This window comes from Pectinophora gossypiella, chromosome 18 (genome assembly GCF_024362695.1).
Source record: "Pectinophora gossypiella chromosome 18, ilPecGoss1.1, whole genome shotgun sequence".
Lineage (NCBI taxonomy): Eukaryota > Metazoa > Arthropoda > Insecta > Lepidoptera > Gelechiidae > Pectinophora > Pectinophora gossypiella.
The window spans coordinates 6,855,581-6,877,206 of record NC_065421.1 but is presented as its reverse complement, the minus strand read 5'-3'; the positions used below and the strand labels follow the sequence as shown (position 1 = coordinate 6,877,206).

Below are 21,626 nucleotides of genomic sequence, written 5' to 3'. Positions count from 1 at the left end.
AAACTGGTTTATCACACATTGCACAGTCTGCTCCTAACACTAGTATTTCTCCTTTGCCGGGGGGGCTGAATGGATCCTTCATCACATAGCTGGGGTACTTGAGAACTATGTTACGGGAGAATGGAGGGTTTGTACCTTTGTACTGTGCTTTTTCATTCACATTGCAGGATGAACACTTGAATTCATGTATGATATGAACTGGATCTTCTTTGATGTTACACTCCGCCATCACTGAAACAATATTTAATTTCAAATTAATTCTGTTCAGTATTGCAACAATTAAAAATTAAAATTGAAACACATCTTACATACATATTTTTTAAGAATGTGATATTTTTTTTGTAGTATCTAGTCAGTTTTAGTGAGTTTTTCTTTAGGTGCTTCCATAGGCCACCATTCTGGTTTAATAATTTCAGCTGTACTCGGTCCAACTTTTAGTGTTTTTGATTCTAGAGCCTCTTTGATTCTAACTAAACCTAGTCCATAGTCATGTACAAAACCTTTCAATTTGCCTAAATTTAATTTGGGGTTACTAGAAGCTGTTATTACAGTATCTTGTTCTATGTAGTCTGCTACATCTTCAGTAAATTTGAGAGGCATCATTCGTTTTCTGATTACACCAGTATGATAAATGCGAGCTGTTAATTCTTGACCAATATAGCAGCCCTTATGGAAACTGACTCCATGGAGATAGTCACAGTTGGCTTCCAGTGGGAAACACGCTCCGGGCGGCAGATCCTCGGGACCTTCACCAACACCCAACTTATATCTCAAGTATCTGTACACATCTTCATCTGCTATATTAATATCATCCAAAGCAATCATCTCTTGAACTTCAGGTGCATTTAAATTTGTTAAAGTAACCAGCCTGCATCCTAGTTCTGCGAGACGAGGATCTTTATATATATTTATAGGACTTTGAGGGTCAATTTCGGCATCTGTTACCAAATTTATTTGAGATATTAAAGCCCACATTCTGTACAGTGGATTCACGTCTTCAAGCTTCACATCTCGTTTAAGTTTGTATAATTTCAAGTGGTTAAATAACAAGCCGAAGACGCTTTTGTCACATTCTACAAGAAATGATGTGTCGCTTTCCCACCGATGTATTAAAGTGTCGTACAGCACTCTGCCTTTGTTGTTGAGAAACATAGCATACATGGACTTAGCACCATCCGTAAAGTGACGCATATCGTTTGTAACGAGCCCTTGAAGGAATTCAGGAGCATCATCTCCGGATATTTTTAATACTTTTCTATTGTTTAATGGTACTAGAACTTTAGGAATCGGTTCAGTATTCACAAAACGAACGAATCTATTTATTATATTTCGACTACATAATTTTTTAGTTACCTGATAGAAAATCATTTTAAAACTTAAATTTTATCTAGACAGAAATATTTACATATCACGTATTTTACAATTTTTATATTCAATTCAATTTTCTAATAACCCCATAAATAATATGACAATCAGGTGGTTTTGGGTTTTGACACTGACAGTCGCGTTTGTTTTGTTTTCATTAAATTTTAATTTTTCCCGCATAATATATGACCATGACGCTTTACTCATACATCCACGTCTGACTTTCTTATTTACTTTGTTCAACGAAAACTACAATGACATTTAAAATCGAGACTTTAGAAGTTATATGCGTCTGAATATTGGCAAGGAGTGAGTGTATATACTAGACACCTCTGCCTCTGCCTACCCCTTTGGGGATACAGGCGTAATGATGTGTTATGTTTATGTATGTTACGTAAAGACATTTTTTTCTAGTTTTTTTTGTGTTTTGAAGTGGCACTGCATTTAAAATACTTTTTACATGTAAATACTGGCATTCCAAACAGTTTTATTTATTTTTACTGACATTTGTACTCGTACCTATTCTAAATTTGAAACTATTATTTTTCGCGGAATAATTGAATCCAGTGCAAATCCTTTGTAATTTCGGTGTCCAAATTATATTGAACGAGACGTTCAAACAAGGTCCAAATATGTATCGGCTGCAAAATATGATACGTGGAGCTGCATCCAAAAAATATACAAATCTTACAGTACGTAATTACGCTAAAGAAGTAAGATTTGGGCCCGATGTCAGAGCTCTCATGTTACAAGGAGTTGACATATTAGCAGATGCGGTAGCCGTGACTATGGGACCAAAAGGACGGAATGTTATCCTAGAACAAAGTTATGGCCCACCAAAAATAACTAAGGATGGAGTAACTGTTGCTAAAGGAATTGAGTTAAAAGATAAGTTTCAAAATATTGGTGCTAAATTGGTACAAAATGTAGCTAATAAAACAAATGAAGAAGCTGGCGATGGAACCACGACAGCTACAGTTTTAGCCAGAGCCATTGCTAGAGAAGGATTTGAAAACATTTCAAGGGGTGCAAATCCTATTGAAATCCGGAAAGGGGTAATGGTTGCCGTGGAAGCTGTAAAAAAGAAATTAATGCAAATGTCCAAACCAGTCAGCACAGCAGAAGAAATAAAACAAATAGCTACAATATCGGCCAACGGAGATCCTTCCATAGGAAGGCTTATTGCTGATGCAATGAACAAAGTTGGCAAAGATGGAGTTGTTACAGTTAAAGATGGAAAAACTTTACAAGACGAAATTGAAATGATAGAAGGTATGAAATTCGACCGTGGATACATTTCACCTTATTTCATTAATTCCAAAAAAGGGTTAAAAGTGGAATATAGCGATGCTCTAATACTGTTTTCTGAGAAGAAAATTTTCACTATACATCAACTAATACCAGCACTTGAAATTGCTAACGCACAAAAAAGGCCTCTAGTTATTATTGCTGAAGATTTGGATGGAGAGCCACTATCAGTTTTAGTTGTAAATAGATTAAAACTAGGTTTACCAGTAGTCGCCGTCAAGGCTCCAAGTTTTGGAGAACACCGCAAGAATTGCTTAATGGATTTGGCCATAGCTACGGGAGGTGTACTTTTTGAAGACGATTTAAATTTAGTGAGACTAGAAGATTGTCAGCCAGAGAGTCTTGGAAAAGTGGGCGAGGTGATTATTACCAAAGATTCTACAATCTTATTGAAAGGAAAAGGTAGCAAAGAAGAAATTCATCAACGAGTTGAACAAATCCGGGAGGAGTTGGAAGATAAGACTACTGATTATGATAAAATGAGACTTGTAGAACGTATCGGAAGACTACAGGATGGTGTAGCTCTATTAAAAATTGGTGGATGTAGCGAACTTGAAGTAAATGAGAAAAAAGATCGAGTCAATGACGCTCTCAACGCTACTCGGGCAGCTATTGCGGAAGGCGTTGTGCCGGGTGGTGGGGCAGCATTACTTCGATGTATACCAGCCCTTGAACAATTAAAACCAGCTAATTCTGACCAAGCGATCGGTATTGAAATTATAAAGAGGTCTTTGCGTACGCCGTGCTTGACAATAGCTAGTAATGCTGGATATGATGGAGCTGTTGTAGTGTCTAAAGTAGAGAGCCTCGGCGCAGATTTTGGTTACGATGCCTTGAATAATGAATATGTAAACATGATTGACAAAGGTATCATTGACCCCACTAAAGTAGTAAGAAGAGCATTGACGGATGCGAGTGGTGTAGCATCACTGCTCACTACAGCTGAAGCTGTGATTTGTGACTTGCCTGCCAGGGAAAGTAATACTGTTACGTCATCGCAGCTCGATGTAGATTATTAGTCTTCGACTACCTATATTGAATAGGAGAGATAATTCTTTACGTTATCGACATCGTAAGTCGATATAGATTATTAGTTATTGTCGGTATTGAATAGTGTCTCTGTATTAGTTTAAAAAATAAATGTTACTTCCTAAATCTTATTTTATTGTATAAATATAATACAGAATGAGAAATAAGAAGTAGGAATCAAAATCGGGCGACATCGTTTAGGACTTGAAAAGGCGGTATAGCATACTATACAAAGACCTTGTCCGATTCCTTTTGACAAATACTATACCTTACTTTGTTTGCACTATTGCACTATACAAAAAGTCGGTCACCGATGCGGACCTGGGCGGGCAGCCTTAGTCTGTTCATTAAATAAAAGGAACACTGAAGACTAGGCAGCATGATCTGATGATCTTAGCCTGTTCCATATCATGGGACGAATTAAAAAAAAATGCAGCTATCAGTTTGACATTGACTTTGGGCGCGAAATGTGTGGTGCACTGTGTGCTTTTTTGTTTGTCGTATTAGTATTGTAATTTATTATAAAATTATGGTTATCTTTGTGGCTAACATTTGCTTAATTTAACGTTTTCGACATGACTGTTATCTAGCCCTAAATAAAACGTAAAAGTATACTTATATTTGTGCGCGAGTAATTCAACGTAAAGGTTTAGAGAATCATCAATGAAGACTACATAAAAGTGTTTAAGATGCCAGAAATTGGGGATAACAATTTTTCATTTGAGTCTAAAGGGTCTCTTCTACGTGATTCAGACGAATCCAACGGCTTAGACAATAAAAACGGGAGTCAAACTATGGGTAACTTTAGTGACACCGATGGGGAAGAAGGCCCTATGGCGCGGAGTAAAAGGCGTATCCAGAGATTCACCGATAGTGGCAGTGAATCTGAGAAAGAACGTAACGAAAAGGGAGACCTACCTTCAAAAGAACATGAAGTCAATTCACCTCTTGGAGAGTTAGCCAACAGTAGTGAAGATAGCAATGATATTTATCACGCACCACGTAAGTCAAGACTTTGTAAAATGTCTTCAAGTGAGGAATCGGATACTATGATAACTGATACTGAAAAAAATGAAGAGCAATCATCTCGAATAAAAAGTAAGAGGAGCAAATTAAAACAAAAGTTTAAAAAATTTATGTCATCACGTGCAAAAGATGAGAAGCCTGTTACCAATATTGATGATGAAAATAAATTTGGTGATGAAAATAGTCATAACCCTCACAACTCAGGTGATGAGGCATCATCTATTGAAAATACCAAAAAGGTTTGTTAAGTTATTGTTTTAAGTTTTTTACATTACTTTCTTTAGGTCAGTATATTCACAGAATAAAGACATTAGTTATACACTATATTATTTATTTTCAGATCATTAAAGAAAAGACAATACTGAAAAGCAGTTTGTATGACCCTGACACATCAGATGAAGAGGCTGGTTTAGCTAAAGAAATCTTGACACAGAAGAAAGGGAAAAAGCCTTCCAATTCTGCACCGGCTAAGCCTGCTATGAGGGTTTGTAGACTTAATTTTATGAACTAAAAACTAAACCAAACAAGGTTTAGTTTTAGTTAACTAATACATTAGTCAGTTGTTTACATTAGTCACACATTAGTGACACAATGTTACAAATGATTTGTTCCTGTTTGTTTATTGCCATTTCTTCTTTTTATTTCCATAATTTATTTTCTTGTAGTAGCTATTAAACCACTTTATATTCGCAATGTTAATTGACTACATTATATTAAAATTATATTAAAATTTAGATGTCTGCTAAGCAAGCGATGGAAAATATGCAAAAAATTAAAAGTGAGTCCAATCGTATGTTGAGGGAGAAAGACGTTTCATTACCATACCACAGACCCAAGGCATTGTCCTTGAAGGATATCATGAGCAGAAGAAAGCCAGCTGTTTCTGCCGATGGGAAGGCCTTACCTATTAAAATGAATGAAGAACAGTTAAAACAATATGCGTGAGTATCTGTAGCTTTTTAAAAAAATATTAGGTGTACATTCAGTTTATTTACATATTAACTACTTTTGAAAGACTTACTTGATCATATATTGTTATATTTCAGCTGCATGTTTTGTGTAAGCTATGTAGTTTATTTTTTGTATTTACCTGATAATCCTTAATAAAGATTTATGTCTAATAGTAGATTATTCTTTATATTCAATAATATTTTCCTTATATATTGTATAACAGGCAACAGTTAGAGCAAAGACAGAAAGAAATGATGGAACTTTGTAAAAGTGACACAGATGATGATGATGAAGATAATGAAAATGATGCAGAAAAACCAAGCGAGCCAGAAATGTTAGAAGAAGAACAGAAGGTAGAAAATCAAGCAGAAATATCTATCCAAAATGATACATTGTATGATGATTTGTCTATGACAGAAAATAAATTGGATACCAGTGACAAAGAAAAGGAAAATACAGGAGTAGAGGAAACAATTGTTGACAACATTAATGAGGCTGCTTCTAATATAGAAGCTAATGACTGTGCTAAGAGTAATGATGCTAATGCTGTTGTTATAACAACAAATGATAATCTGCAACAAACATTAATGGACATAAATACCTCTGAAGAACATAAAGATTTCGAAAATCAGAAAGAGGGAGACAGTGTCATAGATGCAAATAGTTCAGCAGATATGGAATTAGTGTATAATGATTCAATGGAAGAAACATCTGCTCTTGATTCTGAAAAAGTTTGCCCCACAAGAGAGGTAGAAAAGAAAGATGGCTGTGAAGAAACTGGTACTGAAGTAGATAGTCAGTTAATAACATTACATTATGACACTGAAAAAACGAATAACTCTGAAGTTGTAAATCAAATAGAAGGTAGTGAAAACTTGGCTGTTCCACAACAATTAAAGGGAGACCATTTACCTGAGGCTCAAAGAAAAGCAGACATTAATAAAAGCAATGAATTTTCTGATGATGACGTAAACATGGAGGATATAGATGCACTTATTGAAAATGCGGAAATTATTGCAAGTAAGTAAAATATTTTTTTATTTCTCGTTTTTTTTTCAGAACTGATGTTAAAACCCAGTTTTAATGTTTCAGGCCAAAACACGACAGACAATGTAAATTCGCCCATGTTAATTAAAGACTCATTGCCTTTCAAATCTAAACCAATACTAACTGGTGCTCCTGGTATGGTCATTGATTTAGATGGTGCTGATCCCCTAGCACCAAAGAAACTTTCAGGCGTTGAACTCTTGAAGGAACGATTTACATTCTTTGCAAAACTTAAAACACCTGAGGAATTAGAAAGAGACAGAGAAAAAAGGTTAGTATTATTATTTGTTAATCATTTTATTGTATGACAAATTGAGAATGTATTATTTCTTCTAATGTCAGGATAAAACCAGGCGCCCAGCATCTAAAACTTAAACAAGAACTCGAGGATCAAATAGCTGAGCAGCGATCTTTAGAATGGGCTAAACGTTTAGAAGAAGAGAAACTTCAGAAAAAGGAGTTAGAGGCTATCAGGGGTGAAGGTTCAGATGCCGAGGAAGATATTGAAGAAATTGAGAGAAAGTTAGAGGAAAAAGGTGATACAATAGAGAAGGAATCCAGTTCCGAAAGTGAGGAGGAGGAAGAAATTGAACAAGCAATTGTTGATAAACCGAGAAAACGAAATCCTATGGTTGATGATGAGGCCGAAGAATCAGACTGTGACGAAGCTGACAAAGAAGTAGATGAAGAAAACGTGACAGAAATAGATGAAGGAAACGAAGCAGATAACGATGATGATAATGAAGAAGATGACAGTGAGGAAGAATCAAGCGAAGAATCTGAAGAATCAGAAAGTGAACAACAAAAACCAAAGAAAGGCAGAATATTGAAAGCTTTTGAAGATTCGGACGACGAGGAAACTACGATAGTATCAGAACCAAAGGAAATTAATACTGTTCCTAAGATGATAAATCACGAAGTTGTTCAAAAAGATAAAACGGCAGGAAATACAGATCTTATAAAAGAAACCCAAGGTGCATAATATTTTAAAAATATGTTTAATATATTTTAAGCTTTAACACTTTTCAACTGAACATGATATTCTTCATAAGATAAATATTAATTGGTTTATTTCAGATGACGATATACAGTTGGCTCAAATGCACAAATCATTATCGGCAGATCTATTTACTAGCCAAGAAAGTCACATTCTATCTAGTGGCAAAGAAAATACCAATACTCCTGCAGATGGCAGTACTGATGAAAAAGATTTCGGCACTCAAACATTTTCGATATTAGAGTCAAGTCATAAAGAAAATGAAAATATGAACTTATCTTTGCCTGATCAAATGTCTATTGTATGTGATACTCAAGGATTTGATGATGTAAGTAATTTGAACATGTTTTTTCTCTGGTCTGTCTCATTTATTGCTAGACGTCCGGAGTTTCAGACTTCAGAAAGACAACAACAATTAATTTAACTACTTGTCTACAAATAGTAACAGGTGAAAATTTTAATAGTGTATTTTTCTAACATATTTCGTTATTTTTGTAGAACCTGGATGCTGTAGTAGGACTGTGCTCCGGAAGTTTTTCTCAGACACAAAATTTAGTAACTCCGACCCAGTCTGATGTTCCCGACTCACAAGTAATAGGGGATGATGTGCTGGCTTTATGTACTGGCAAATTTTATGACAACCAGTTTGTTTCGCAACTTGAAAAGACTGTGCCAATGTCCGAAGATGCAGAACTAATTATTTCTCCAAAAGATGGCACGAGTGTTATTGATATTGGAAGTCAAAGGAAAACATCTGACAATGTTACAAATGAAAAACATAACGACATAAGTCAAAATGAAGATAAAAGTCAAACAGAAATAGAACCCCTCGCCAGCGAAAATGTTGTAAATACTAAGAAAATAGATGATGTGAATCTCAAATCAATTCTTGACGAATTAAACGATCCAGAGTTTGATTCTCCGAAACCAAATATATATTTTGTTCCTAATGACTACCAAGATAAAGAAAATAAATCTAGTATTGCTAATGCTCAAATGAGAAAGAAATTTATTATTGATTCTGATGATGAAGGACAGGAAAAACCTGTTAATGAGGTTAAGAAGAAGAAAAATAAAAAGAGGAAGCTTGAAGATAGAGCTTTGCAGATATCAGGTGAGTGTTTTATAGAAAAAAAACTATACAATTAAAATTTCAGGTTTGAAACATTGAGTAATGTTCGCTCTTCCTATGCAATGGAAATTTTAATCATTATTTTCTAGGATGTGATTGATGAATGTGAAGGAAGCAAGAGAAGTGTGTCAGGATCGAAGCAAATGGAATTTCATAGTCTCTGCTTACCCCGGTGGAAAATAGATGTGTATGTAATATACAAAGGTAATAACTTATACTTTGCAGATGATGAGGAAGATGAAGAACTAGATCAAGATGAAGCAGAAGATGGTGAGTCTGATGTAGAAGAAAATGAAGAAATAATTGTTGAATATGATTCTGATGAAAATGAGGTAAATATTATCTCGGTTAACTTCGATAAACCAACATCTTATACCATCAAAGAGGGTGTTCACTAAAATTACAATTACATTGGGAAATATTGTCATATCTGCAAACTTGACGAGTTTTATGTATGTCTTATACCTTAAAGATAACCAATGTCCTTTTGAATTATTGCATCTTTTGTTTCCAAATATGACTTAGATACAGGGTGGCTCCCAAGTAACGGATAAAACCTTAGTAGGAGATAGCTCACCTATTTCATTTGATGAGAATTTATAGAATCCTTAGGATTGGCAATTTTTTTTTTGCTGTAACTACAATTAATGTAACGTTTTGGATGGAATTTTTGAGAATTATTCTGGAATAGTGTTAAGGACTTTTAAAAATTTTAATCAAATAAGTTATAGATAATTAGGTAAGCAATTTTCACTGTAAGTTAGATCCGCTACTTGAGGGACCGTCTATAGGTTAAAAAAGGAACTAAATAAATCTCACCCTAAACAATTACAGGTGGTAATTCAACCCCAGAAACCTAAAAAGAAGCGTAAAGCTGCCGATTTCTTGGAGCAAGAGGCGGAGTTGACATCTGAAGACGAGTGGATAGGGTCTGGAGACGAGGACGAGCGCGACCTTGACCGCATGGAGCGCGAGGAGGGCGACGACGACACCTTCAACCAGAACCAACTGCAGCGGGAACTGGGCCAAATTCATATGTGAGTTTCTTTGTCTAAGTGTGCACTGACCAAAATGCCAAAATGTGGGCATTTACAAATTACCATGTCTTGTCATCTTACTAAAGTAGTTCTGTATCATAATACAAAGGAAGAAGTCCTGACGCTCAGTTCGCTACGATTCTGCTTAAGTGCATATGTAGATATAAAGTTAAGCATGTTAAATCTGGAGTCCACTTAAATAACCTGCAGAAATTGACAGACACTGATTTGGCGATGGGAATGTAATGTATAACATTGCATTGCATTGTTTGTATTGTATTGCATTGGTTAAAAAAGTACCATGGAAAATGCTGCACCGACAAGAGCGTGGTTCTTAAATTGATGATGATGATTACATTGCCGTCGCATAGGTAACTAACTATACCTACCATGTATCAATTAATTATTGTATAATAATAGAATACTAATAATAAACCAATAATAATAAAACACTATTGCTTTATTGGATGAAGGATAATAGGATTACGAAAGCAGTATATAAAGCGAAAGTTGGTGGTAGGACGGCCTCTGCTTCTCTCTCTGAAGACCTAGAAGGACGTACGAAAGGAAGGACGGAGGAGATGACCTTAGAAAAGGTTCAGTACGATCTACTCTGAACCGGCGTGTGTATTAGACACGATTGATGAATGTTGAGGAAGTAACAGAAGTGTGTCAGGATCGAAGCAAATGGAATTCCCTAGTTTCTGTTTACCCCGGTGGGAAATAGGCGTGAGTTTATGTATGAATGTATGTACATACAACATAAGAAAAAAAATGGTACAAAACTAGTGGTAATGTTTCAGGCGCGACGTGTTGGATCAAGATAAACGTGACGTGAGACTGATCCAGGAGCTTCTCTTCGAAGACGGAGACCTGGGCGGTGGACACCGGCAACGGAAGTTCCGATGGAGGAACGCAGGTACGAGGAAAATGAGGAATACCAAATATATGTTGGGTCAAATACGTCGTCGTTACAGTTATGTGAAGATAGTTTTGGCGGTGCGTAGTTTTGACACCAGAGTTAGTGAACTGGTTCATCAACCAGAAGAAAAATACGAAAAGCAGTTCTTATGTTGTGAACAAGAAAGTCTGTCAATTGCGTTTTAGTGTTACTTTTGGTAGCACTACCGTGTTTGTACTGTTTGTCTTATCATCATCATCTCCCTCGCGTTGTTCCGTTTTTTTACAGGATCCACATATCTAATAAGTCTAAGGGTGGTATTAATAAACTAATCTCAGCTTCGAGACTGCCCTCAAGATCATGTAAATGTGACAGTTCTCATATAAAAACAGAGACTTGAGCATGATCTTGAGGGCAGTCTCAGCTGAGATTCGTTTATTAATACCACCCTAAGTCTCAGTCAGTAAGTTTTTTTAACAAAGTGACAGCCTGTCAGACCTTCCAATCCAACTAAAAAAAAAACCAGCCCAATAGTTCACATACCTCCGAAACGCATTCCTCAGGAATGTGGGTTTCCTCCCAATGTTTTCCTTCACCGCTGAGCACGTGATTATCATTTATGGTCCAAAGATGAAGATCCAGAGTGAGAGAAGATAATATGGTCCAGAGATGAGATGAGAAGCGATGCTTGAAACGTAGTTGGGATATCAACCTATTTGTTGTTGTCAGATGGTGAGGAAGTCGATGGCGCGCCTGACAGCGAGTTCGCCGACACACAAGAGGAAGAATTTGAGTCAGAAGAACAGTGGAGGAAGCAGAGGCACGAACGAGAAATGTTCCTCAAATCATTGGTAAATATGCCTAGTATAAAATTTATATTGCTTTTATTTATTTTTTATATTTGCAAAAGTATGGAACGGAAAATAATTTAAAAATACACTAAAATTTTCATTAATTTTCCGACAGGAAATTCCACTTGATATCAACTCAGAATCATGGTCCGAAACATCCCCCTCAGTATTAGTTACGCTGTCACTAACACCCATACCTACTTGTATGGCTACCGTTTGTACTTGTACGGGGTGTAAGTGACATCGTTACGAATACTGAGGGGGATGATTCAGCTGATTATTCTGAGTTAATATCAAGTAGAATTTTCCTTCGCAAAAGTATAGAATTGAAAATAATTTTAAAAAACTAAAAAAATATCATGAAAGCGATGGTAAAATCCACTTGATAACAACTCAGAATCATTCTCCTCAGATTTCGTTACGAAGTCACTAACACCCTGTATTTATTTCTCACTTCCAGAACGAAGAACCAGAAGACTCGCTGAACGTCAGCGTGAGCAGAACCTCTTTGATCAAGGCGAATCTGTCCAAGAATTCCTCCAGCCTTTTTGTTGAAGTCAACACGAGTGTTGAGAAGACTGAGACCGTGGAGAAGAAGCCTGCTAAGGACATTCCCAGCCCGAAGAAACCATTCGCGATATTCCAGGTACATTATAATTTTTTTATCTAACGACTCTCAGCTGAAATATCAGCTCCCGTATTGGACTTTTCAGCCATACAAGAAGTTGCCACAGAAACGCTGTATAAATCATCTGATTAAGATGTAAAGACCTATGATGTGTATACATTTTTATAGTCATGATTACTTTTTTTTTTCGTATGTCAGTACCCCGGTACTGTTCGGTCACGAGTACTGATATGTATTCACTTTGAAACCATGTCAAATTAACTTTTTTTACAAATTAAACCGTAAGTCTCATTAAATGTCAAATGTGATAGTGCGACAGGGTTCTAAAGTGGGTACATGATATTATTCATTTATTAAAACACATAATAACGGGTTCTTACCGCGTTTGAATGGGGATATGAGACTCCCGATATTTCGACACTGTTGCAAGTGCCATAATAAATATCAAAAACATAAACAAGCGGCAAAGAAAGAGGGTAGACAGATATGTCTGCCCGTAGAAAATTATGGATCTACCTACTCCACTCCAATCTCATCAGTCATCCCGTGATCATGGCACTTGCAACAGTGTCGAAATATCGGGAGTCTCATATCCCCATTTAAACGCGGTAAGAACCCGTTATTATGTGTTTTAATTATGATAATAACCGCGTAAACTTAAAACAATTATTCATTTATCTTAAGTGCATTTGTCATTATACAGTTGGCTCCACCATTATATACGGCTCACCACTGTTGGTCTAACAGAAAGCTCAGTGAGGGAGGCGTGGGTGTTTAGTTCATCTTACGATGGATGTACCCCTGTCTACCGCAATTGGAATATAGTCGTGTTAGTTTCGTAGTTTTCAATAAATTATATGATTATGATTACTTCTCAAATACGATACTGTGGTGTGGATTTATGTATGTATAACACAGTTCGTTACACATCTTACATACCAAAAGCTGTGCCAAGTATGTCATGTGGCTGACTTATGGTACACCTGTGCCAATGTAAACTTTATATTGTTATAAGTGTACCATAAATTCCTATGTGAAAAGATGACAGACAGAAGAAGGTATACCATAAATATAAATGTTAGGTATGCCATCATCATCATCAGCCCATTAACGTCCCCACTCCACTGCTGGGGCACAGGCCTTCCTTATGGATGGATAGGGAGATCGGGCCTTAAACCATCACGCGGGCCCAGTGCGGATTGATGGTTATTAACGACTGCTAATGCAGCCGGGACCAACGGCTTAACGTGCCTTCCGAAGCACGAAGGAGCTCGAGATGAAAACTTTTTTTGTGGTCACCCATCCTATGACCGGCCTTTGCGTAAGTTGCTTAACTTCAACAATCGCAGACCGAGCGCGTTTACCGCTGCGCCACCGAGTTCCTCATGCCATAATTAAGTTTAAATTGGTATCTGACGAATAATTTAGTATGTTGTCCTCTCTACCAGTTGCAGTGCCCTTACCGCGTCCATGTTGATACTATAATACTTACTTCTGTATTTTTACAACACCACAATTTGTACGAACACATGGTCGCAATAAAACATTTCTATACCGTCTAATTTTATTTAAGTTATACCTGTCATTTTCTTATCCGCCGAAAAGGAAAGGGACAGGTAATCGACAGGCATAAAATTTATGGAAAACACGTAAATTTTAGAAGTTTTAACAACTCTTCCAAGGTGGTGTGTACTGGAAGCACCATTTTAAACTTAAAATCCAAAAGGTAAGTTTTACCAACTGTTAAAATGTTTCAGCAAAACTACCACGGGTCGTTGTTAACACGCGGACGCGGTGCCTTGGCAAGGTTGGCGGCGCTGGCGACGCCACTAGCCACTGACGATGATACTCCTAAGACAGGCTCCCTAGCTCCTACTAACAAGAGGAACTTCGTCTTCGCTACCGTGGACAAAACACCCGTAGACGACGAACCTAAGGTATTCTTTTGACTCTTAGTATTTATGCCCGCATTTTACGAGTGTATTATGCATGGCATATAAAACTAAGGGAAGGCAATGAAAGTTCTAATAACTAACGGGTGATACAACCAATAATGTATTGAAAGTGAAAAGAGTTTATTTGGGGTGGCTTTTGGCCTGGTTGCACAGATATTCAGGCCATATCTTCATTTGGTGGCATGGAAAGTGAATAGGACAATAACAACAGATAATAAAATCGATTTTGGTACTGACCGCAATGTTTACAAACTTGTATCATAAGTACATTGCCTTGATGTTAATTCATCATCATCACTAACTTAAGAGCCACGCTCTTGTCTGTGTAGCATTTTCCATGCTACTTTTTAGGGACAAATAGGGCAGTGGTTTCCCTCTTGCTTTCCGCCCCGCAGTACTCTGTCTGACGCGAGTGTGATGGCGCCCAGAGTAGTCTATTTCAATGCCGTACTAGCACTCCTGTCTGCCGCCTCTGAATAGTGCTGACAGTTACAGCTGCCCTCTGTCAGGTTCCCTCTTCCCTCTGACTCGCCTCTTCCGTCCTGCATTGCCGTACCGATGGCTCCCATCTCCTCCTTTGCAGCCGTTGAGGTCTTCATCCGTATCCCTGGGCAAGGGTTCTACGTGATGTTAATTATGTTGTCTATATGTTTCAGGTATCCAAAAGGAAAGCAGAGGCAAAGGCTGACACTCCCAGACTGGTCAAAAAAATGAGGACTGAAGATAAACAAAAATATCCAAGATCTAGCCTGCTAGAGCACCTCAAAACATAAATGTAGTTATTTCGTTTTTTATATAGCAACTAAATAGTAAAATTATTTTTATAATGTGACTAGAATAAGTACAGTGAAGAAATTGTTTAATAAATAAATTATATACAAATATATAAAGGTATTTTGTTATAACTTACTTTATTTTCGAACGAGCTAAGAACGAAAAGGAGTAATTATCTAATGGACGGTGCGGCGGCTTATCATGCTATGCCGAGACATGTTATGACACTATAAGAGACTTATGATATTAATTATCGACTGATAATAGCATAACTGGTTATTCATATCCAATTTTGCTCAGCAAGGAACGCACAGAAGCTGACGACGTGTGGTTGTGTTTACCCAATACCTACATCAGTCAGACATTGGCCCTTTTAAAAACGTGACACTAAACTTGACACTACCTTGGGACAACTACTTAAGGCGATTATTATCATCGCGTGAAAGTCCACGCCCTATTTGTCCGTTCCAGTAGATAATATCATCGAGAGCATACCTACAATAAGTCACGTTAAAAAAAATAAAGCATTTATTATCTAATTTCTGCTTGAAGATCAGCATCAAATCAAATCATTTATTTTGCAAAATAAACAGTTACAAACCATGCAAAAATAGTTTAAGCAGTACATAAGACTTCAAGTACCAATAACATATCTAAATAATAAAATAGTAATATCTTAATATCAACATCTTCAAATAATTAGTCTTAACTTTTTTTATTATTATTAAAGTTTGATAGAAATGCGGAAATTCTAAGCAACATAATTATAAATAATCTGTTTAATAATTATCTACTTACCAAATCCTTATGATCGAATATTTTTGCAAATCCTACCTAAAAATGCCTGCCCTACGCGTGACAAAAAGTTTTTAAGTTATCCGCTAACATTCATTTCCGTTTTAAAATTGCCACTTAAAAAATGAAATAATTGTGTGGGTAAGTTGGTTGAGCATTTTCTTTCGAATTTATTTCAAATTAACAAAATACTAAACGTGCAGATGCAAAACCCGTTCATATTATTTTTTTCTATAGAATGGTAGATTTGTTAAATAAATCGATTGATTTTAAATAGAAATAACGATCTTAACATTGTTTCGGCGTGGAAAAGTCGGAAATATTTTTGGTATCCCTTTTGCAAATACAGAATAGTGGCAGCATTGTTGTTTCCGTTTTCTCACTCGCTCTTTCTTTTGTTCAATTCTTTTGTCCTGCTTCCTCTTTCACCAATCGCAAACGCGCGTCCGTCAGTTCGCCGGCCGGTTGCTTGTGGTGTTCTCTTGCAATTTTTTTCAATCAATGCTCGATTTTGTGGTGTGAGGTGATATCGTAGCGTGGAATAATTTCTAGTCAAGTAAAATTAAGAATATTCGAAAAGTACGCCTGAAAAGGGTTGTACAACATTGACGAAATGGCAAATGAGAACAAAGAAATCGGTGACATTGTGAAGAAATGTAAAATTCTGCTGTTGGATATCGAAGGGACAACGACGTCGATCAGCTTTGTTAAGGTAGGTCTTAATTGATTGACCGGCCGGTGTTTTTTGTGGTATGTCTACAGATAATTTTTTTACAAATTTTCGCGTGGTGCTTCCATGTGGTTTGTCGTGTAACTGAGTGCGATTATCCGAATAATGGGCAGAGTAAGATGGTCGTAATTTGGGATTCGCAATATGGAGGACGGATTCAAAATGGTACCCTTTTCATGTACCATTTGCATTGTCTGATGCCTTCTGCTCCACGTGTAATACTTTGCAGGACGATCTGATGGATCAGATCTTGACGGATCCGAGGCATTATTAGAGGTTTCCAAAAGCTACTCATCAATAGTTTTCTAATAACGATTTTTACTTTCTCCTTTATTTCTATGGATAAATTAGATTTTCAGCTGATTGGAATGTATTGCGTGCATTTTCTAATTACCATCGAAAGTTAGAATTCATAAAGAGAACACGTTATGAACGCCGGCAAGAACAGCTGTTCGAAGCAGCTGGCTGGCAAAAAAATGTGGAACAGTTACCTGGCTGTATCAATAGGCGTTAAGATCACATAGGCCATCCTTGTCACACTCATGACAGACATATCAAAATATGACAGAGATGAGAAATGTAGACATGCTCTTTATAATTTGTCGATTTATATTTTGTTGGTAGCATTGAGTCATTGACTGCATGCTTCAGTAGTATGCTTTTGATCAACTTTTTATGTAGGCTAGTTAGGTATTTATAGTGAGTTTTTATGCTGGACCACTTTTACATTTATTTATATTATCAGTAGGTTTGTGAGCACTGATAAAGTGAGTGCAATGAACTTAATCCACATGCTTGGTTGAATTAGCCAAGACACATTGCTCACTATTGATTCTGCTCAGAATTATTTAATTTATGTATTATGTGGAATATTAACCTAAATTAGGTGAAATTATATACATGCATTTTTTAAAACTATTATATCAGATTGATTTTTAATTAAACCAGATGTAGGTAGAAAGATAAAATAAGAGAATTCTAGATGGCTATTGTAGTAGTATGGTGTTTACAAATTCATGGAAAAATAAATTATAATAAAATTGTCAGTCTGAAATGTTTATTAACAACAGATGACAATAAAACACCACAATATATTTCAACACCATCTTAACTTAAAAATATTGGAATACCTACCTACATATTAGTATGTATTTAAGTAGGTACCTACATAAAAAGAAAGAAGTTGACATTTTTACTTCACTGAAAGCATTAGTAAAGAAGAATTTTAATAAATCTAAATGTATCAGTACAAAATATTGGAATCAGTTTGTACCTAATAGGTACTTTGTAGCACTCCACCAGCATAAAAGGTCAGGTCACTTCCTCTCGCGAAATGTTATCTTCAGCTCTTTTATTTTTCGGCTACTTATCTCCTACCAGAGCTCATTCCGGCCATGAACCTGTAAATCATCTTTATTCTGGCACCAGATGGCCATTTTTGGTGGTAAAATAGGAATGTAGGTAACATTTGGTTTAGTATTTAGGCATTTTAGAATTTCTAGATCTTATTCACTTATTTCATAAAGACTTAATGAATGTTACATTTAAACAGGGTCCAGAAAATTCTAAGATCACAGGTAGTGGCTCTTGTCATTGGCCTAATTAGTAGGTCGATGCCTCTTTTCGCTTGCTTCTCGCGTCAAGAATCGGTCGTAAGCTTTAAAATCATGTAGGTAGTGTTACAAGTTAATAGTCCATAAAAACAAAATTTCCGCGTATTTTTAAAAATAAACATGCATTCCATTATTATTTTACAGTAAAATTACCTATTCCAATTGTCCGCCACCATTTTTACACAGACTGTCGCCGGTTGCAGCACGGACATTATTCACGTCTATTTCAGCTCAGACACAGTAACCTTTTTCTACAAATCTTGCCATATTTTGAAGTCCAAAGTATAGAAGTCAAGGCTTGGAGACAGCCAATCTTCCAGTGTGATTCTGGCCATAGGCGGCACCGATGTGGAGTCTACTAAAATAAACAGAGCCTCTCACGACACAGCGTCTGCGGGATTCAGCTTTTCTGATGAAATCCACAATTGTGTCTTGAAAAACTTGTGCGCTGGTTTTGACTTCATTATCGCAAAAAAAACCCAGTAGGTCTGCATCTATGAGACTCCTACGTCACCAATGAAGGATGGTAGCCATGCTGCACTCAGGAGATGGCATTTCCAGCTTCAGCAGCCTTTTGTTTGTTGATCCCATTGATAATAACTACTCTCTATCGAATATCGAACATTATCTCATTGATAAACGTGATATCGCGTTGCCTGCATGTCGCTTCAACAACACTGCAGTTTTACACTGCCATTGCTTTCAAGCGCTAGTTGAGATGTCTACAATTTCATTAATTCTTAGTCCTAGATCTTCATTAATTACGTACTTTTTTCTGCTCAAGTTCATTTGCAGAGCCATTAACTTTTGTTTATGGAGAGGATTTCTCGCAATGGGCGCCTTTTCACTGTGATGATTGCATGTGTCTGAACTGAGCAGTGCGTGGGTCCCCGGTTCTTTTATTGTCATTCACACTCCAGTGTTAGGTCTGAACGATAAACAAACACCTGTGATTTTCAAGTTTTGGTAATTGCGACTATTCCTTCCCAGTCCTCTTTCAACGTCTATTCTACTACTTTTTAATCATTTATAAGAAAACACTCGAATATTGAACGCATTATTTTTTACTTCTAAATTTGAAATGATGTGCGCCTGCTATGTGGACCTGCCTTAACAGACATATTAGCTGCCGTAGGGTGATCACTTTCACTCGGGCGTTTTTGTTAAAAAACTAGCGTGGTCGAAAATACACTTAGGGTGCCGAAACTGGAATTATTCTCTTAACTAGGTTCTAAGGAAAGATCCTGGAAGATGCAGTTATCTAATAACATTCCAGATAGGTAGGTACATCCCAAGATATGAAAGGGAATTGTGTTGAAGCGTGAAAGAAGGGCCATGCAACAACACACTTCCGTATAAATTATTGAGTTAGTATATAAAATTAATCGGCGTTGAAATTTCCCTTAGTTCTGTGGAAACACGCAACACCTTAGATGCAATCTTACTACCTATTTCTACGAATTTTTCCTCACGCGTCCCCAACTTAGGTAAGTTAGGTATCTATCATTCCATACAAGTCATTTGTGAAGTCGATATAGGTAAGTGAGATAAAATATTGTTAATTGTCGTTGAAAATGAGGTCATCCTACACGACGTGCCGCCGTAATAAAATACGTTATAGGTATGGGGTGTGGTTGACAACTTGCATGCAAGTGTGCTTGCATTGAGTCTGACCAGCGGGCTTAGCACCGTAAGCACGCGACTCTTTCTTGCCTCGACATACATCACCCGTCACTCTCTCACGCGACTCTTTGTCGCGGCGAGAAAGAGTCGCGTGCTTATGGTGCTAAGACCACTGGCTCCTTTTTATCTCGCGCCTACATGGCACCATGCCGCCATTGGCGGCTCAATCATAACCCTGACACCAGGGTTGATGAGGCTGGTATTCCACCTCACAACCCGCACGATAAGAAGAAGATGGCACCATGACATAGAAAAGAAAGCGACATAGTGATATATACTGTCGTCGGACGCCTACTTCTTCGGGTCATATCGATAGTATATCTACCTAGAATATCATTTTGGAAGCCATAATAGCTCTTATAACGCGAAACTTACAACGTAATTTCACGGGTTTAAGTCCCGGATTGGGCTCTGAACCACTGAAATATACTTTATGAGTTTGATTCACGTTTGGCTCGTAAATAATTTACGTCACGTGGTTTCCAGGACTTGTGCCCTGATAATGGCAATAGGCTCGCCCCTTATTACCTACATCGGACTTAAACATAGCTGGCGAGGAGTGAGTGCCTACTCCTTTGGGAATACAGGCGTATTGCTGTTTTTTGTTGTTATATTCCTTGGCATATTAGTTATCATCGTAGAAAAGGATTCTCTACATGGGATGTTTTCGCAAATTGCTCAGAGGGTGCCGGTGTAACAAACAGTAATGTTGTCAAGCACGGTATACTCTGAGTGACTCTTTCATCCTAGTGTTAGCGTAATTAAAGGTCGGGTTGTAGGTATCTGACGGTTGTTGGTATTCATAGGCACTTGTTTGTCAGGTGTTTAATGGTGTCGATGTTCTCAACGGTTGAATTAACCTCCGGAAGCATGTTCGATTGAATACCGAATGTTTTTAGTGGTTTTTTAAGATAGACTTAAGGACAGATACCTAATCGACCGATGAATTCGGCTCATTCAACTCATCTAGATAAATAATACTACAAAATGGATATTTCGTGATGTGTAATTGAAGAGCAGTAGTATACCTACTGCTACCTATAGGTAGTAAAAATGGAGCACTTATTAAATGTCTGCCCCATTCACTGGTCCTTGAACCCACTGCACACATTGCCGTAGGTTCATATCTTCACATGCAGACTTATCCTCCATTTTACAATATTATTACTTACTATTATAATATCACCATATTAATCGAAATTATTTTTATAATTCTTATTGCTGCTTGCATTAATAGGTTTTAGGCCACTTCTGCATGATAAACTATCAGGTAGTCTACTGAAATGATTCAGCTGGTCGTCTTCTTCTTGTAACGTGTGGGTTGTGAGGTGAATTACCACTTCATCAACCCTGGTGTCAGGGTTATTATTAAGCCGCCAAAGGCCCCTGACATGGCTCATTAACGACTACTTACTTATATCAGTAAGTTGTAACCGAGACCAACGGCTTAATGTGCCTTCCGAAGCACGGATCATCTTTTTGGACAATCAGGTGATCAGCCTGTAATGTCCTAACCAAACTAGGGATCACATAGTGATTATTATGGTATGTCCCCACCGGGATTCGAACCCGGGATCTCCTGATCGAGAGCCCAACGCTCAATCACTGGACAACGGAGGCCGTTAGCTGGTCGCCTTAATTATGGTTTATCATTTACCATCATACCAACATAACCACTTTAACGTTTCACTGTGTGTGTGGCTGTAGGGTCTGCCAACACCGATATCCCGTCGTGTGTTATAGTTATGGGTACCTATTTCGTTGATTGAAATGATGGGAAGCTAAATAGGGCTTTCGAAATTGC

At 37.2% G+C, this 21,626-nt stretch overlaps 2 protein-coding genes across 2 annotated transcripts in view; both read left to right on the top strand.

Annotated features, from left to right (window-relative positions):
• Positions 1–120: 120 nt before the first annotated feature.
• On the top strand, positions 121–3,692 carry LOC126375071 (63 kDa chaperonin, mitochondrial-like). The gene is made up of 3 exons (XM_050021914.1): positions 121–127; positions 840–878; positions 2,059–3,692. Exons 1-3 carry the CDS (start codon positions 121–123, stop codon positions 3,690–3,692), a joined length of 1,680 nt encoding a protein of 559 aa, XP_049877871.1.
• Positions 3,693–4,162: 470 nt separating this feature from the next.
• Positions 4,163–21,626, top strand: part of LOC126375010 (claspin-like) — a 30,860-nt gene continuing 13,396 nt past the window's right edge. Inside the window, exons 1-15 of the mRNA XM_050021846.1 lie at positions 4,163–4,967; positions 5,069–5,212; positions 5,464–5,669; positions 5,903–6,699; positions 6,772–6,997; positions 7,069–7,700; positions 7,804–8,051; positions 8,222–8,837; positions 9,081–9,187; positions 9,690–9,892; positions 10,696–10,811; positions 11,523–11,644; positions 12,105–12,290; positions 14,030–14,209; positions 14,884–14,954. Of these exons, the coding sequence (XP_049877803.1) occupies positions 4,392–4,967; positions 5,069–5,212; positions 5,464–5,669; positions 5,903–6,699; positions 6,772–6,997; positions 7,069–7,700; positions 7,804–8,051; positions 8,222–8,837; positions 9,081–9,187; positions 9,690–9,892; positions 10,696–10,811; positions 11,523–11,644; positions 12,105–12,290; positions 14,030–14,209; positions 14,884–14,954 (4,430 nt within the window). The 5' untranslated portion in view covers positions 4,163–4,391. The remainder of the gene's footprint in view (positions 4,968–5,068; positions 5,213–5,463; positions 5,670–5,902; positions 6,700–6,771; positions 6,998–7,068; positions 7,701–7,803; positions 8,052–8,221; positions 8,838–9,080; positions 9,188–9,689; positions 9,893–10,695; positions 10,812–11,522; positions 11,645–12,104; positions 12,291–14,029; positions 14,210–14,883; positions 14,955–21,626) is intronic.

Excerpts from the sequence above, each read along its gene's own strand:
- LOC126375071 (XM_050021914.1), top strand. Across the intron at positions 879-2,058 it reads AGTAACCAGCCTGCATCCTA|TACGTAATTACGCTAAAGAA; the intron begins GTTCTGCGAGAC and ends CAAATCTTACAG.